Source organism: Miniopterus natalensis, chromosome 4 (assembly GCF_054644295.1).
Source record: "Miniopterus natalensis isolate mMinNat1 chromosome 4, mMinNat1.hap1, whole genome shotgun sequence".
Lineage (NCBI taxonomy): Eukaryota > Metazoa > Chordata > Mammalia > Chiroptera > Miniopteridae > Miniopterus > Miniopterus natalensis.
In genome coordinates, this window is record NC_142084.1 from 26028312 (window position 1) to 26044593 (window position 16282).

General features: G+C 37.9%; 1 protein-coding gene across 6 annotated transcripts in view; it reads left to right on the forward strand.

Moving 5' to 3' along the window:
* Window positions 1-16282, forward strand: part of NSD1 (nuclear receptor binding SET domain protein 1) — a 153331-nt gene that overhangs the window by 50966 nt on the left and 86083 nt on the right. For all 6 annotated transcript variants that reach the window (XM_016203271.2, XM_016203267.2, XM_087816440.1 and 3 more), the window contains one exon: window positions 10473-10608. In XM_016203271.2, coding sequence (XP_016058757.2) covers window positions 10473-10608 — 136 coding nt within the window. The remainder of the gene's footprint in view (window positions 1-10472; window positions 10609-16282) is intronic.

A 16282-nucleotide genomic window follows, 5' to 3' on the forward strand; every position in this document is an offset into this window, starting at 1 on the left:
GCTTTTTAAACCTATGCATTGTGCTCGGTCGGTGTGGCTAAGTGGTCGAACATGAACCTATGATCCAGGAGATCGTGGTTCGATTTCCTGGTAAGGGCACATGGGTGGGTTGTGGGCTTGATCTCCCTCTAGGGGGAGTGCAGGAGGCAGCTGATCAATGACTCACTCATCATTGATGTTTCTTTCTATCTCTCCCCCTCCCTTTCCCTTCTTCTCTCTGAAATCAATAAAGACATTACAAAAACCCAAAAACAAAACAAAACTGTGCATTGTTGTCTCAGATCGTTTGTCAGATTTTAGTTAGCGCCTTCCTTGGCTCAAGAAAAGACTGTTTGCAAACCAAAAAATGTGTTCACAGCTTCAGAACAGCTTCAGTGGCTTTGCTTATGTGAATAGACTTTTTAAAGTTAGTTGTTCTTGACCAGGGTATATTTGAATTTCCAAAATGTTGGAGGGAATGAGAGTTTTATTTAAATACCATGGAAAATTCATTTGTAAATGTAGAATCCTATGTAACGAAAATTCTGATTTATTTTCTAGGAATTAGACTGGTGTAGTGGAAAAAGTTTTACTAGAGTCAGGTTTAAATACCTGTGTTGCTATTTTGGTACTAGTTTTGTGAGCCTGGGCAAATGGCTTAATTTCTGCCTCTATTTTCTTATCCATTATATATGGAGAAAAATACCCTCCTAGCCTATCCTGAGAAGCTACTGTGAGGTCATGAGATAATTAAGTGTTAAGTGTTCAGTACAGTGCCTGAATCTTTTATTTTAAACTAAGGGACAGAGAGATTCAGCAACTTTTTCTTTTTTTTTTAATCCTTACCCGAGGATATTGTTTTTATTGATTTGAGAGAGAGAGGGGGGAAGTGAGAGCGGGAGAAGGAGAAACATTGAGAGAGAAACATCTGTTGGTTGCTTTCTTTATGTGCCCAACTGGGGATCAAACTTGAAACCTGGGTATGTGCCCTGACCAGAAATGAAATTCACCACCTTCTGGTGTAAGGGATGACATTCCAACCAACTGAGCCAGATTAGCCAGGGCTGCCTGATTCTTACTGTGCCCAAATGTAACTAGATCACTATTCTTAGTATAGTTGTTTTACTTTGCAATTGCTCAATGTGTGATATAGTTGAGATGTACTTTATTTTATTTTTTAAATATATCTTTATTGATTTCAGAGAGAGGAAAGGAGAGGGAGAGAGAGAGATGGAAACATCAATGATGAGAGAGTCATTGATTGAGCCCACAACCCGGGCATGTGCCCTGACCGGGAATCGAACCCCAATCGTCTGAATCCTAGGTCAACGCTCAACCGCTGAGCCACTCCCGGCCGGGCGAGATGTACTTTAATCTTTTTTCACTTCTGACTTGAATGAACTGTAGTTGGGAGACTGGGCTGGAGTTTTTTTGTTTGTTTGGTTGGGTTTTTTTGGTCTATCTTTGAAGAGAGCTGGGGTCCTTCAAATGATTTTGAATACTCACACATGATTAATGAGTGCTTAGATTAAAAATATCTGGGCTGTTTCTAACAAAACATTAGAAGTGGATTTCTATTTTCACTTTGCTTAGAGGCAGGTTGATTTGTGACCCTTCCCAAAATCTAAGGTTACTCCAAAGTTTTGCAGAAAACCAAATTTGTTAGTGTATCCAATGTCTGAGTAGATTTAAGTGCAGTTTAAGTCCCCATGGTGAAGAAATGTTGGGGAAAGAGATACTCCTATTTTATTAGAATATTTGTTTTGAATAGCCAGAGTACTCCCTTTCCAAAATCTGATTATGTGGGAGACTAATTGTGTAATTTTTAAAAAAAATTTATCTTAATTTTTGAAAGTATTAGAAATGTGTGCCTCCCCTGCCATTGATCCCTTTTTTCCCTTCAAAATATGGTTTTTTGTGTGTTTTTTTAAAAAGGTATCCTTATTGATTTCAGAGAGAGATAGGTAGAGGGAGAGAGAGCTAGAAACATCAGTGATGAGAGAGAATCATTAATAGGCTGCCTCCTGCACACCCCTTACTGGGGATCGAACCCACAACTGGGCATGTGCCCTGATTGAGTATGGAACTGTGACGTCCAGGTTCATGAGTCGACACTCAGCCATTGAGCCGCACTCGCCAGGCAGTTGGTAATCTGAAGGTTACTTAGAGAACTGTAGTTTCAAAATTTAATAGTTTGACTAAACTGTGATGTGCTACCCATGTCCCAAATTTAGTAGTAGTGCCCATTTTGAAACCAATGAGTTTTTTTGTTTTTGTTTTTTTAAAATATATCTTTATTGACTTCAGAGAGAGAAAAGGAGAGGGAGCGAGAGAGAGAGAAACATCAATGATGAGAGAGTCATTGATCGGCTGCAGCCCGCAACCCGGGCATGTGCCCTGACCAGGAATCGAACCCTGATCGCCTGGATCCTAGGTCGACCCTCAACCGCTGAGCCACGCCTGGCTGGGCTTTTTTTTGTTTTTGTTTTTTAAGTTGATTTTAGAGAGAGAGAGAGAAAGAGGGAAACATCAATATGAGAGAGAAACATTAATGGGTTGCCTCCCACATGCACCCTGACTGGAGATTGAACTGGCAACTTGAGTATATGTTGTCCTGACTGGGAATCGAACCTGCCACCTTTGGTGTACGGGATGGTGCTCCAACCAAACTGAGCCATAATGTCCAGGGCTAAATTTTTTTTTTTAAGTGAATAATCTTACTGTGTGACATTGAGTAGTTTTAAGATGTACAACATGTTACTTTGATACATTTACATATTGTAATATGAGTGCTAATGTAGTGGTATTTATCACATTACATAATTATAGTACAATATTGTTATCTATTATACTCTATCAGATCTCTATTCAGATCTCTATGGCATATTTACCTCTCATTATAAATTTGTACCCTTAAATACCACCATCACTGTTATCCACACCATGCCTCATTCCCTGGTAACCACCATTTTACTCTGTTTTTTACAGATTTAACTTTTTTTAGATTTCACATATAAATGATATACAGTACTTGTCTTTCTCTAACTTTATCTTTTATTGATTTGAGAAAGAGGAAGGGAGAGAAACATTGATGTAGAGAGAAACATTGATTGGCTGCCTCCCACATGCACCCCGATGCACCCCAACTGGGTATTGAACCTGCAACTTGGGTATGTGCTCTTATTGGGAATTGAACCTACCACCCTTTGGTGTATGGGATGGTGCTCCAACCAACTGAGCTACACCTATCTTACTTTAAAAAAAAAAAAAAATCCTTACCCAAGGATATTTTTTCCATTTCTTTCCAGAGAGAGGGAGAAGGAGAGAGAGAAACATCGATGTGAGAGAGACACACATCTATTGGTTGCCTCCCACATGCGCCTCACCGGCTGAGGCTGAGCCTGCATCCGAGGTACGTGCCCTTGGCTGGAATCGAACCAGAGACCCTTCAGTCTGAGGGCTGATGCTCTAACCACTTAGCCAAACCAGCCAGGGCTGTCTGACTTTTTTTTTTAAATTTGTCTTTATTGTAAAATGTTTGACTTACCTTGACTCAAGTTTTGACAGGTGATGAAGTTGACACAATAAGGCACCTAATTTTGCTGCTTAGAAATGGCTCATTGCAGCCTATTTTGATTCATTTAAAGTGCTTTTATTTTGTTGAGCGTGCATTTTGCTCCAGATATAGGAATACAAAAGTGAATAACACCTTGTCCTCATTAAGTTTAGAGACTGGTGGAATAGATAAACATAAACTGGAAGCACAATATAATGATCAGCTAAGGGACACATAGTTATAATGGAGAGGAACTGGCCTCAGCCAAGGGATAGGAGGTAATGGGAGGAATGCTGCCTAAAGGGACCTAGGAGAAAGCAAGGAATTCCAAGGAGAGAGGAAATGGAATGATAAGGAACATGATCTAAAAGGGGAATAGTGAAATAAGAGATAGAAAACAAGAAGGACCTAGGCCCTATCCTTACTTCTTAAGAAGTAGCCAGCCTGCCCTGCCTGGAGTGGCTCAGCAGTTGAGCATCGACCTAGGATCCAGGCGATCCGGGTTCGATTCCCAGTCAGGACACATGCCTGGGTTGTGGGCTCGATCAGTGACTCTCTCATCATTGATGTTTCTATCTCTCTCTCTCCCTCTCCTTTCCTCTCTCTGAAATCAATAAAGATATATTAAAAAAAAAAAAAGTAGCCAGCCAGTCTTACCTTGACTGTTTTTATCTCTTGAAGTTTGTTTTGAGAAACTTACTAATAATAAAGCTAGTTCCTTCCCCTAGACCCCTCTGCACCCCATCCCTCACTTTATCAGCTGTAGTATTTTATTTTGCTAATTCCAGTCTTCCAAAGAGACTGTGAGCTCCTAGAGGACTTGTTTATTTCATGCCTGTATTCCAGTTATAAGCGACCCAAATATTTATAAAATGCTTCAATATGAAGAAATATTTTTCTTGAAAATGAGTGTGTACTTTAAAAAAAGAGAGAAAGTCTTCCATAATTTTCACTGTGTAGAAATAATTCCTGTTTACTAGTTTCCAAATATGGTAAATACGTGAATGAATGATTTGACTTGAATTACTTAAACTAAGGTTAACTCAGCGAACATTATCTGAGCATCAGCTACTATGTGACACCTAGGAAGACAGAGATAAGACAATAGTCTCTATCAAATGACCTAAGGTTTTTTGTATTATTAAAACAATATATCCTCATATAACTAGAGGAGCAATGGGAGAAATTTTTAAAAACCTGTTTGGCAAGTTTTACTTATATCTTTTTAACCCAAATTGCATAGAACAATTACATTATTAAAGGAAGTTTAAAAATAACCCTACCAGAGTCTATACATAACAATTAAAATTTGAGAAGTCCTTTATTCACATAAATTTTTCATAGTGGTGATAACATCTTCAAAGGTTTTGTATTTTTTCTTTTTAATAGTTTTTTTTGGCTTCCCATGGTAATTTTTAATGACTGCCTAATAAAGCAGCAAATTACTCTAAATTTGTTTAGCTACCTTGTGGCTTCAATTAGTTTGTTGTTCTTCACTTTTGTTATTTACAGTTAAAGATACAGAGAAAGTGTTACATTCTAGTCTTTCTCCTTCTTTTGGATTATTTTCTTAGGTGCCCTGGCTAGTGTGGCTCAGTTGGTTGCAGCATTGTGGGTTTGATCCCTGGTGAGTGTGCCTGTGGGAGGCAGCCAGTCGGTGTTTCTCTCCCTCTCTAAAAATCAATAAATATTTTTTAAAAACACAGAACAACAGTAACTAGTAAAATAGAACAATTATGACAATATACCATAACAAAAGTTATGTGAATATGGTCTCTAAAATATCTTTTTAAAAAAAATATTTTATTGATTTCAGAGAGAGGAAGGGAGAGGGAGAAAAACATCAATGATAAAATAGAATCATTGATCGGCTGCCTCCTGCATGCCCCCTGCCAGGGATCCAGCCTGCAACCCGGGCATGTGCCCTGACCAGGAATTGAACTGCGACCTCCTGGTTCATAGGTCAGTGCTCATCTGCTGGACCATGCTGGCTGGCCTCAAAATATCTTACTGTACTGCACTCACCCTTCTTTTGATGATGTGCGATGATACAATGCCCATGTGATGACATGACATTTGGTGAAGGATGTAGGCATTGTGACATAGTGTTAGGCTGCTACTGACTTTCTGATGTGTAACAATCACCTTCTAGCTTTTCTTTGGCATATTTGAATTATAAACATCACTACTGTTGTAGGGCCGTCACTAAGTAAAATAAGGGTTAATTGAACACACTGAAATATCTCGACCCTTTATCTGTTGTTAACCTTGAGGGCCACTAAGTGACTAATGGTCAGGTAGCATATACAGTGTGTATATGATGGACAAAGGGATGATTCATGCCCTGTGTGGATTGGGACTGAGTGGGACTGCTTGAGATTTTATCATGCTACTCAGAACAGCATTCATTCTAAAACTTATAAATTGTTTATTTCTGGAATTTTCCACTTAATAGTTCAGAACTCAGTTGATAGAGGGCAACTGAAACTGTGGAAGGGAAACTGCAGATAATGGAAGACCATTCCATTTTTAGTAAATGGCAACTCCATCTTTCTTGTATTTAAGACATAAACCCTTAGAGTGATCCTTGAGTTCTCTCTTTCTGTAGCACCCATAACCACTCCATTAGTAAATTTCATTGGTTCTTTCTACTTCTCAACCCTTCCACCAATCCCAGATTGGTTCATATAATTGTTATATCTCACCTGGATTATTATTGCAGTAGCATTCTAAGTAGGTTTCTATGCTTCCCCCCCAATTCCCTGAGGCTGTTTTAAGTATGGCACTAAGAGTGGTCCTTTTAAAACATCAACCCTTCAAAGATGTCTGTCTCAACTAGGTGTAAAAGGGCATAATAAAGCATATGTTTTCCTGTCCCTCAGTCATTTCTCTGACTTCATTTCTTCCTATTCTTTCACTTGCTCACTTGTTCTAGCCACATTGACTTTCTGGCTGCTCTTTAAAAAATGCTAGAAAATATGTTCCTTCCTCACGATCTTTGCAATATTCTATCATTTCAATTAAAAATATTTTCTAGCCCGGCCGGGCGTGGCTCAGCGGTTGAGCCTCGACCTAGGATCCAGGCGATCGGGGTTCGATTCCCAGTCAGGGCACATGCCTGGGTTGCGGGCTCGATCAATGACTCTGTCATCATTGATGTTTCTGTCTCTCTCTCTCTGAAATCAATAAAGATATAAAAAAAAAAAAAGACTTTAAAAAAATATATATATATTTTCTAATTTTTATTATGATTTATTCTTTGAAGGATTAGTTGACAGTATACTTGTTAATTTCCTAACATAGACATATTCTAGTCCTGTTTTTATAATTAGCTGCTAACTTAATTACATAGGGATAGATAATGTGTTCCAAATTATTCCAGTCCTTTCAAATTGGTTGAGAGTAGTACTCTATGGCCCAGTACATGGTAAATATTTATAAATATTCCCTGTGCTTGGAAAAAAATATATATTCCACAATTGGAGTGTAGGAATTTGTATGTATTCGTTAGGTCAAGTTTGTTCATTATGCTGAAATTTTCAAACCCTTTGTGATTTTTTTTTTTCCTTATTTTTTAATTACTAAGAGGCTTATTTCCACTATGATTAAAATTTATTTTTTCATATAGTTCTGCCAATTTTTGCTTTCTATATTTTGAGGCTATATTATTAGAGTCATAAAGTGTTAAAAAGTATCTTTCTGGTTAAATGAACTGTTATTTAGTCCATTTTAATTAGCACTGTAGTTGGGTTTAAATTTCCATGTTATTTTGTGATTTATGTCTTATTTTTCTTTATTCCCCTTCCCTGTCTTCCTTTTTGTTGTTGTTGTTTTAAAATATTTTTATTGATTTTGAGAGAGGGGTGGGCAGAGAGAAAGAAGCATCGAATGGCTGCCTCCCGCATGCCCCTGGTCGGGAATCGAACCAGCATCCTTTTGGTACATGGTGTGATGGCCAGGGAACTGAACTACAGCGGCCAGGGCTTCCCTGCCTTCTTTTGGACTTAAAGCTTTTTTTATTGTTCCTTTTATGTCCCCCCATTCAAGTTTGGAAGTTACATATTCGATTTCTCTTCATTTAGAGGTTACCCCAGAAATTACAAGAGGCCTCCCTAACTTTTCCGTACTTAAAATTTTCATTACCTTCCTCTCTGATAGTACATAGAGTTTAAAACACTTTATTTCTCCCTAATAATATGTAAACCTTAAGAACACTTTAACCTCATTACCCCTTTTCAACAGGGAGTGTTGTTGTAAATTTTAATTCATTTTTGTTTTTCTTTTAAGCTTCATTTGACATTGTTGTTTTTAATAGTCACTGTTCATTTTGCACATTTACCCCTTCTTTCGTTTTTCACATCTCAGACCTGAGGTTATTTCCTTTTGTCTGAAATAAATCTTTTAGAATTTTCCTTCCCGAAGGTCTGCTTGCTGGTAGTTAACTCTTCCAGTTTCAGTTTGACTGAAATTTTATTTAGCTCTTTTTCTTTTTCTTTTTTTAAGATTTTTAAATTGAGAAGAAGGGAGAGGGGGAGAGAGAGAGGTATCAATGATGTGAGAGTGAAACATCAATCTGCTGCTTCTTACTCGCCCCTACCAGGTAGCTCCTCAACCGGGGCATGTACCTTGACCAGGAATTGAACTGGCAACCTTTTTGGTGCAGGGGTCTATGCCCAACCAACTGAGCCACACCGGCCTGGGCTTTAGCCCTCCTTCTTGAAAGATATTTTTGCTGGGCAACGATTTCTAGATTAGCAGGTCTTTCCTTATGGCATATTGAAAATACCATTCCACTCTGTCTTTCTGACTCCTTTTGTTGCTGGTGAGGTCAGTAGTTGTGAATTAGAAATCTCCTGCCTTTAAGGGTAATGTGTCCTTTTTACTCTGGTTGCGTTTAAAGATTTTCATCTTTTGTCAGGGGGAGGGCGTTGTTTGGTTTTATTTGTAATATTTTGATGTGTCTAGTATGGATTTCTGTTTGTTTGTTCTCAGGACTTGTTCACCTCCTTGACAGAATCAGTGGATTAGTGACTGGTAAATTGTGGTGAATTCTTAGCCAATTTCTGCTATTATTTCTGTAAGCTCAGATGACGTTTCTTCACTCTGGTCTTCTCAGTTATTCCCTAAGTGTTTTGGGATCAGGAATTCATCCTCGAGTTATTCTCGCGTCCCTTGTTGAGTTTTGTATGTGTTTTATAGTTATACTTCCTGATAATATAATTGTAGTAGTAATATGAGGGGAAGACAGAACCAACATCATGTCATAGATTGATTATGGCTGAATTTGTCATAAAGCGTGTCATAATAATGGAGTTTTATTGTTATTGGATAATAAGGTGTAGTGGTTGAGAGTTTGGGATCCAGAGCTGGACTGCCCAGGTTTGAATCCTGGCTCTGCCACTTAACTAAATAAGTATTACATGACTGAAGGCATATGGTAAAATAGGAATAATAACATAGTATCTACCTTAAGAGGATTAAAGGAGGAACAGTGCCTGACACATAGCAAACACCAAGTAAATGTTAATTTATTTAAAGTACTATAATTTAGGACTTGAATAAACAAGCAAATTTCATATTTAGCAATGACTGACAAATAAATTGATCACAAATAAAATTATATCAGCAATTTATGGGAAACCTCAAATTGTTGTTTTTAGGAGAGGAAAGTAAAAGATTTGTTTTTCCATCTGTCTTGGTATCTTGGTTTTAAAGTTCCAAAGCCACCTGGCCTTGAAGTCATGTTTTATTCTGATAACTCGCAAACTGATACCAGGCAAAAACACCCTGTTAAGCTTTAAAAAAATATATATATAATAAGATGTAGTTTGTCTCATTTCCTGGTAACTATATACATGAAGAAGTAATCACAGTATTTTCAGTAAGGGCCTTCTGTGAGGTTTAACTTAGTTCTGTGTGAATACAGAGTCTTAAAACGTGAATGGTAACTTATTAATCATTAAATTGAGCCCAGTTCTTTGATATCCTTGAGCCTCAGCCATTATTATTTTTATTTAAATTATATTAGTTCATTCAGCTTTTTTTGAATACTTAATCTGTGCCAGGTGGATGCTGTTTTCGGCATTGAAGAGGGAGATTGAGTCTGAGGGAGGAAGGGAGGTGTTTGTTAAAGGCATGGATATGGAGTTAGAGCCAAAAATGGAGGCATTTGGATTGCAGATCAATTAGATATTATTTTTGGAGAAAAGATTCAGCCATGGTTTCTGCATTGGACAAGTCCAAGGAGTTTGATACACATTGTATTCTGCATGAATGTTGCCCCTTGGAGTTGGGCAGTGCACTGTTCTGGGTGCAGCCTCTCCTGCATGTCTGGGAAATAACCAAGTCAGTTTTATTGACATTGCTAGAATTTAGCCTGTAGCTTTCAAGATTATTTCATTAGAGCCATTATTTTTTATTAATAAATAGGATGCCTGTGTTGTTTGGGAAGGATATAGAATATTACCTACAAAAGGGACCACAGTCTCCCTCCCACCCTAGTTTTATTGAGATATAATTGATAAATAACACTACTGGGATCACATTCTCTTGACATTTTTAAAATTTCTTTTTATAATTTTCTCTCTCTCCCCCCCCTGATGTTGTGTTGTGATCCAAGGACTAAGGCAAAGATAATCTTTTCCTTGGGATAATTCTATTTATCTACTTCAGTTTTTAGTTCTTTATAAATCAAAATAGCTGATTTATTTTCCCAGAATGTGGGTAGATTACTTATATAAAACAAATATAAGTTGAGAGCTACTACTGTATAAGGGGCTATGTTATGAATAATTAAGACAAAGTATTTTAGTTGTAATTGTTAAGCTGGAGTGTTTTTATCTAGAATTTTTTTAGGCATTGCTTTCTTAGAAGGCTAATGGGAAGATGATATACCGTTTCACAACTTTTGATTGTCCCATGTTTTGTCTGTCTACAGTGTCAACCCAAGAAAAAGTCAACACCACTGAAGTATGAAGTTGGAGATCTCATCTGGGCAAAATTCAAGAGACGCCCATGGTGGCCCTGCAGGATTTGTTCTGATCCATTGATTAACACACACTCAAAAATGAAAGGTAATATTTGCAATTGATCTCACATGATAAAATACAGTTTGGAATTATAAACTTGTAGTTGCCTTTAGTATAACCCAGTTTTTGTTGCCTTTAGTAGTAATCCGTTTTTACCTTTGAGCATTTTGTGAATGAGTTGTTATTAATTTATTTTACCTTTTTGGATTTTTTATATGTTTGTTTTATTTTACTCTATAATTTAAAAATTTTCAGTTATTCTATCTGTAGATGCCAGGAAAATGTTAGGCTTATTATCCAAAGTTTACATTGTCTAGAATCCTTTTCAGCATATTTGTTTTTTTACTTTAATGTTCAGGTTTTGTATTGTTTTCGTTAGTTTTAAAACTAAAGCAATTATAAAAATACCTATAAGCTATTCTGAATTTTAAAAATTTGATTTAGAGTATTATCATTAATTACTGTTGTATGACTTGTTCTGTTTGAAATCTCAGGTGATTTATCATTAAAATGCTATAAGATAGGGGCTAAAAATGATCTTGAGCTCCCTTTTTTCTATTAAGATGGTTTGTGATTTTACTGTAGACTTTATATATGTATTTTAGTTTTTGAATAGGTTATATATGCACAAGATTAAAAAAATCAGTTTACTCCCTCCTTTTCTCTGATCTGCCTCATTCTTTACCCTCCCTTTCAAACCCTTTCAGTTATGAGTGTTTCTTTCTATGAATCTACACATATATTCTCATATCCCTACCCTTTTTATTTTAACATAAAAGTAACATGTTGTATGTTTGTTCTACAGTTGCTTTTTTTGTTCTACAGTTGCATATTAGTACATTGAAAACGTCCTTCTTTTTTCTTTTTACAGCTACATAGTTTTCACTTTTTGAATATGCTGTACTTTATGTAACCAGTTCCCCTGTTGATGGATATTAGCTTGTTTCTAATCTTGTGCTGTAAAGATGATAGACACATGTGCATATATACATGTGTATATGTATGTACATACATGTGTTTGTGTGTACACACAAGTAATGCTGTAAAGAAAATGGTGTGTTTCATATGTAGATGTCCATTTATCTGTAGGATGATTTACCAAAAGTGGGATTGGTGGATTTGATTTTATACTTTGAATATTGAGTATTAAGTTGTCCAAAGACCTTTATAGCTCACTGTTTTTAAAAAGTAGTATCTTGACCCGGCTAGGTGGCTCGGTTGGTTGGAGGGTCGCCCTGTACACCAGAAGGTTGCAGGTTTGATTTCCCTTCTGGGCATATACCTAGGTTGTGGGTTCTATCCTGATTGGGGCGAGTATGGGAGGCAGCTGATGAATATGTCTCTCTCTCTCTAAAATCAGTAAAAACATATCCTTGGGTGAAGATTTTTTTTAAAAAAAAGGTATCTTATCCTTTGTGGCCTGTTTGAACATTTAAATTTAGAAAGTTCTTTTAGTCCTCTACCCTTCCTATTCCTGTGGGACCGCTGGCTTCTTACGGTAGTGTTCTTTTTAAAAAATTATTATTATTATTTTAAAAAACATATTTTTATTGATTTCAGAGAGGAAGGGAGAGGGAGAGAGAAAGATAGAAACATCAGTGTGATAAGAGAGTTATCATTGATTGGCTGCCTCCTGCACGTCCCCGACTGGGGATCAAGCCTGCATCCCAGGCATGTGCCCTGATCGGGAATCGAACCGCGGTCTCCTGGATCCTAGGTCGATGCTCAACCGCTGAGCCACGCCCAGCTGGGCATCATGGTAGTGTTCTTTATTCACACTAATTACGTCCATGCCATTTATTTAACAAATACTAAGTATGTTATATAGGTACTATGCTAGGTATTGGGCCCAGTATTGAGCAAAACAAGTTTTTTTTGACCTTGCGTATAATTAGAGTTCAATTAAAGAGACGTCACATCAGCAAATAATCACACAAATAGATCATTACTTAATTGAGACATGAGTCCAAGGAAAGATACTGGTTTCCATTCAGTAATACAGCAGGGCTACTTAACCCTGGACTTGGTGCAGGAGTATTCAGGATCAGTTTTGCTAGTAAAATTCTTTGATCTGAGACCTGAGAGGATGAGTAGGAATTAACTAGGGAAAAAAGGGGAAGGTGGTTTCAGGCACAGAATATAGTATTTGCTCTACCCCTGACAATGCTGCAGCCCACAGAGTATTGGAAGGTTGTATATTATGAGGCTTGGGAAATAGATATGAGTCAAATCCTGCAGCATCTTTTAGACTTCATTTATTTATTTATTTATTTTTTAAAAATATATCTTTATTGATTTCAGAGAGAGGAAAGGAGAGAGAGAGAGAGAAACAGAAACATCAATGATGAGAGAGTCATTGATCAAGCCCGCAACCCCAGGCATGTGCCCTGACCGGGAATCGAACCCTGATCACCTGGATCCTAGGTCGACGCTCATCCACTGAGCCACGCCCGGCCGGGCTAGACTTCATTTAAAAGTTTGGTTTTTTTTCCTAGGAACAATGGGATACCATTAATGGGCTATAAGCAGAGGGTGCTATGATCGGATCTGTGTTTTTTGAAGTTCACTCTGCGATATGGAAAGTGGATGGTGGGGGGGGCACAAGTAAATCAGAAGAGATAGTTTAAAAGGGTCCTTATCGTGATTATGGTGAAATGAAATTTTTATTGGACCACTTCCATGAAAGGGTCTGGCCCTGCCCTGGCATGGTCTGACGCTTTCACTTGTCAGGCAACTTCCAGGATCTTGACTCATGCAGGAAAAATTTCAAGGTTCGAGTCCAAGTGAAAGTTGAGAGTAAGTTAATTAAATGTTGGGACAATGAGGCAGAGGAAGGGCCCCTGGAGACAGGATCCAGGGGGTAAGCCTGAATGAGCTGTTGATGCCCACTGCTCCCCTGGGTGCAAGTCTCCTTGGGACCCTTAAGAACTCAGGATAGAAGAAGCAAAGTGCACACCTGAGGAAAAGGGGGCGCAGGCCTCCTTTGTCCTGAGGGTTTTATCTATTTTCTATAGGTGGGAATTTTAGGGGAGGTCCTAGGGGTAGATCTCAATAGAATATTTGTTAGATTTCCTGGTGTGTCGTTTAGTATGCTGATGTATTAAAATGAGCATATAATGGCATCTGGGGTCATTTTCTGGTTAGTTTTACCTTTATCTTGGATTAGTCTGGCTCTAGTTGTTTTTGTTTGTTATCTATCTACCTAAGGTGATTTAAACCACCTACTCTTAGATATCTTCAGTTAGGGAGGATAGTCTTGTGATTTATCAGCTTGCTGTGAACTGCTCGGCAGATTGTTCAGCCATTTGTCTTGGTTTTGTCATTCCACTTGCCAGGGAATTTTCCTAGTTTCTTACTAAACAGCCTCAAAGGTGGTGAAAATAGGAAATAAAATCTGTATGATTTGGTAATGAATGAATGATAATGAGGAGTAAGGAAGAAGTGAAGTCCTGAGGTTTCTAGCTCCCAGATTTCTCTATCTCAGGATAGCCCCAAGAGTTTAGTTTCACCAGGGCATAAATAGTGTTGCTGTTTACTGAGAGCACTGGAATGTCTATTACTTGGGGGTGACATCTACTTGTTGATATTAATTGAAGCCATGTGCAGGGCATGGATGAGATGGCCTTATGACAAAATATACGGTGAGAAAAAAGGTGGCTTTGAGGAAGCCAACATTTACAGTCTGTATGTAAGAGACTGAGCTTGCAAAAGAATTGGGAAAGAATCAGATACAGATGCAAGAGGAAAATCAGAAGAATGTGGTATTGGTGACTAGAGAGTTTTAAGGAAGGAAGGTGTGGTCAGTTTGGATGAACATTGCCTAGAGATCAAATACAATGTCCATTAGGTGTAAGAAGGTGGAGATCATTGGTAATCTTTTTTTGGTGGTACAATTGTGGCTGAAGTTGGATTAGACTGATTTAAGGAAATTGAGACAATGGCAGAAAAGTGGGCATTGCTATAGCAAGAGAGATATATGGGGATGATTATGCAGTTCATGCTGATGAGAAGAACTCTAGAGATGGGGAGAAGCTTGAAGACAGTAGTAGTAAGGTATCAAAGATGTGATCATAACATAGGCTTTCTGAGAAGGAAGGAGGTAGATGGGATTCACATCACAGTGAGGAATTGGCATTAATGGGAGGAGGAGCAACACCCTTGTAGTGTTAACATCAAGGGTGGTTGAGGGTGCTGTGACTGGTAAGGTATACTTGAGGACTCCTACCTGGCCTGTTTCTCTGTGTCAAGAATATGATCACACCAGAGAGCAAATGCCCTTACTGGCAGGAAGATACCATACCGTGGTGGTAGTGGTGGTGGAGCTATAAAAGTTTAAAACTCTTAAATTCAAGAGAGCTTCCCAGAAAGGCTGAATTCATATAGCTTCTTACTGGAGAAATGATAAAGCATGTTAAAATGGATCTATTTAACCTTAAAGCTACTTATTTCATATTACTCACTTTTTCCATTTTTCTCTCTGCATTTTGCATTTTTGGTTTTTTGTTCCCCTTCCCCTCTAGTTTATGGCAAGGTGTGGTCAGCCAAGTTCTGGAAAGCTTAACTAACACTCTTAGTAGTTAACTCTCCATTTTTCTTTGAATGCGCTCCTTTTTTTCTTTATCTCCTTCATAGCACAAACCTGGTAGAATCATCTACTAGTATTGCTATTGGTAATGCCCAATAGGAGAAATTTTGGATAGACTTCTCTGAAAGTAATCCAGCTCCCCACCAACTGAAAGTATGACCATTATTATTATTTACTTTTTAATTAAAAAAATATACATATCTTTATTGATTTCAGAGAGGAAGGGAGCGGGAGAGAGAGAGAGAAACATCAATGATGAGAGAGTCATTGATCGGCTGCCTCCTGCACGTCCCCCACTGGGGATTGAGCCCACAACCCAGGCATGTGCCCTGATCGGGAATCAGACTGTGATATCCTGTATCCTAGGTTGACCCTCAACCACTGAGCCACACCAGCTGGGCAAACGATGACCATTATTAATGTCTAACTCTTGTAGCAGTGTAAGTTACCAGTGTAAAAATTAAAAATTGTAGTGCAGTGTTCATATTATTGTGATCATTCATGTTTATTGTTTTCTTAGTGAAGCTAATATCCCAAATGGTATTAGAAAACTCAAAAGTTTTATAAAATTATTTTTGTTTGTACTTTTTTAAGTCACTACTTACTTTTATTATATACAATGCATATAATTTAAAAAGCCAAGAGGTAAAGTCTACAAGTCTTGTTAGGAAAACAGTCTGCTGTTACTGTACAGCTCCATCTCAGCACCCTTAACTCTTTTTTTTTTTTTTTATAGATTCTTTGATTTTATTTTCACTCTATCAAATGGAATGGATAGTACCATAAATGGGGACCTTTAACTCTTTTAACTGGGTATCCCCCTTCCCTTTATTGAATTAAGCTGTGTCATTTATTTATTTGTTCATTTATTTATTATTATTTTCATTAATTCTAGAGAGAGGAAGGAAGAGAGACGGGCGGTGGGGGGGAGAGAGGGGGGTGGAGGGAGAGAGAGAGAAAGAAAGAGAGACAGAAACAGCGTTGTGAGAAAGAAACATTGATCGGCTGCCTCTCCTGTACATGCCCCGACCAGCCATAACTTGGGTATGTGCCCTGACAAGGAATCAAACCCATAACCTTCAGTGTAAAGAACAGTGCTCTGACCACTGAGCAACACCAGCCAGAGCTTTAGCT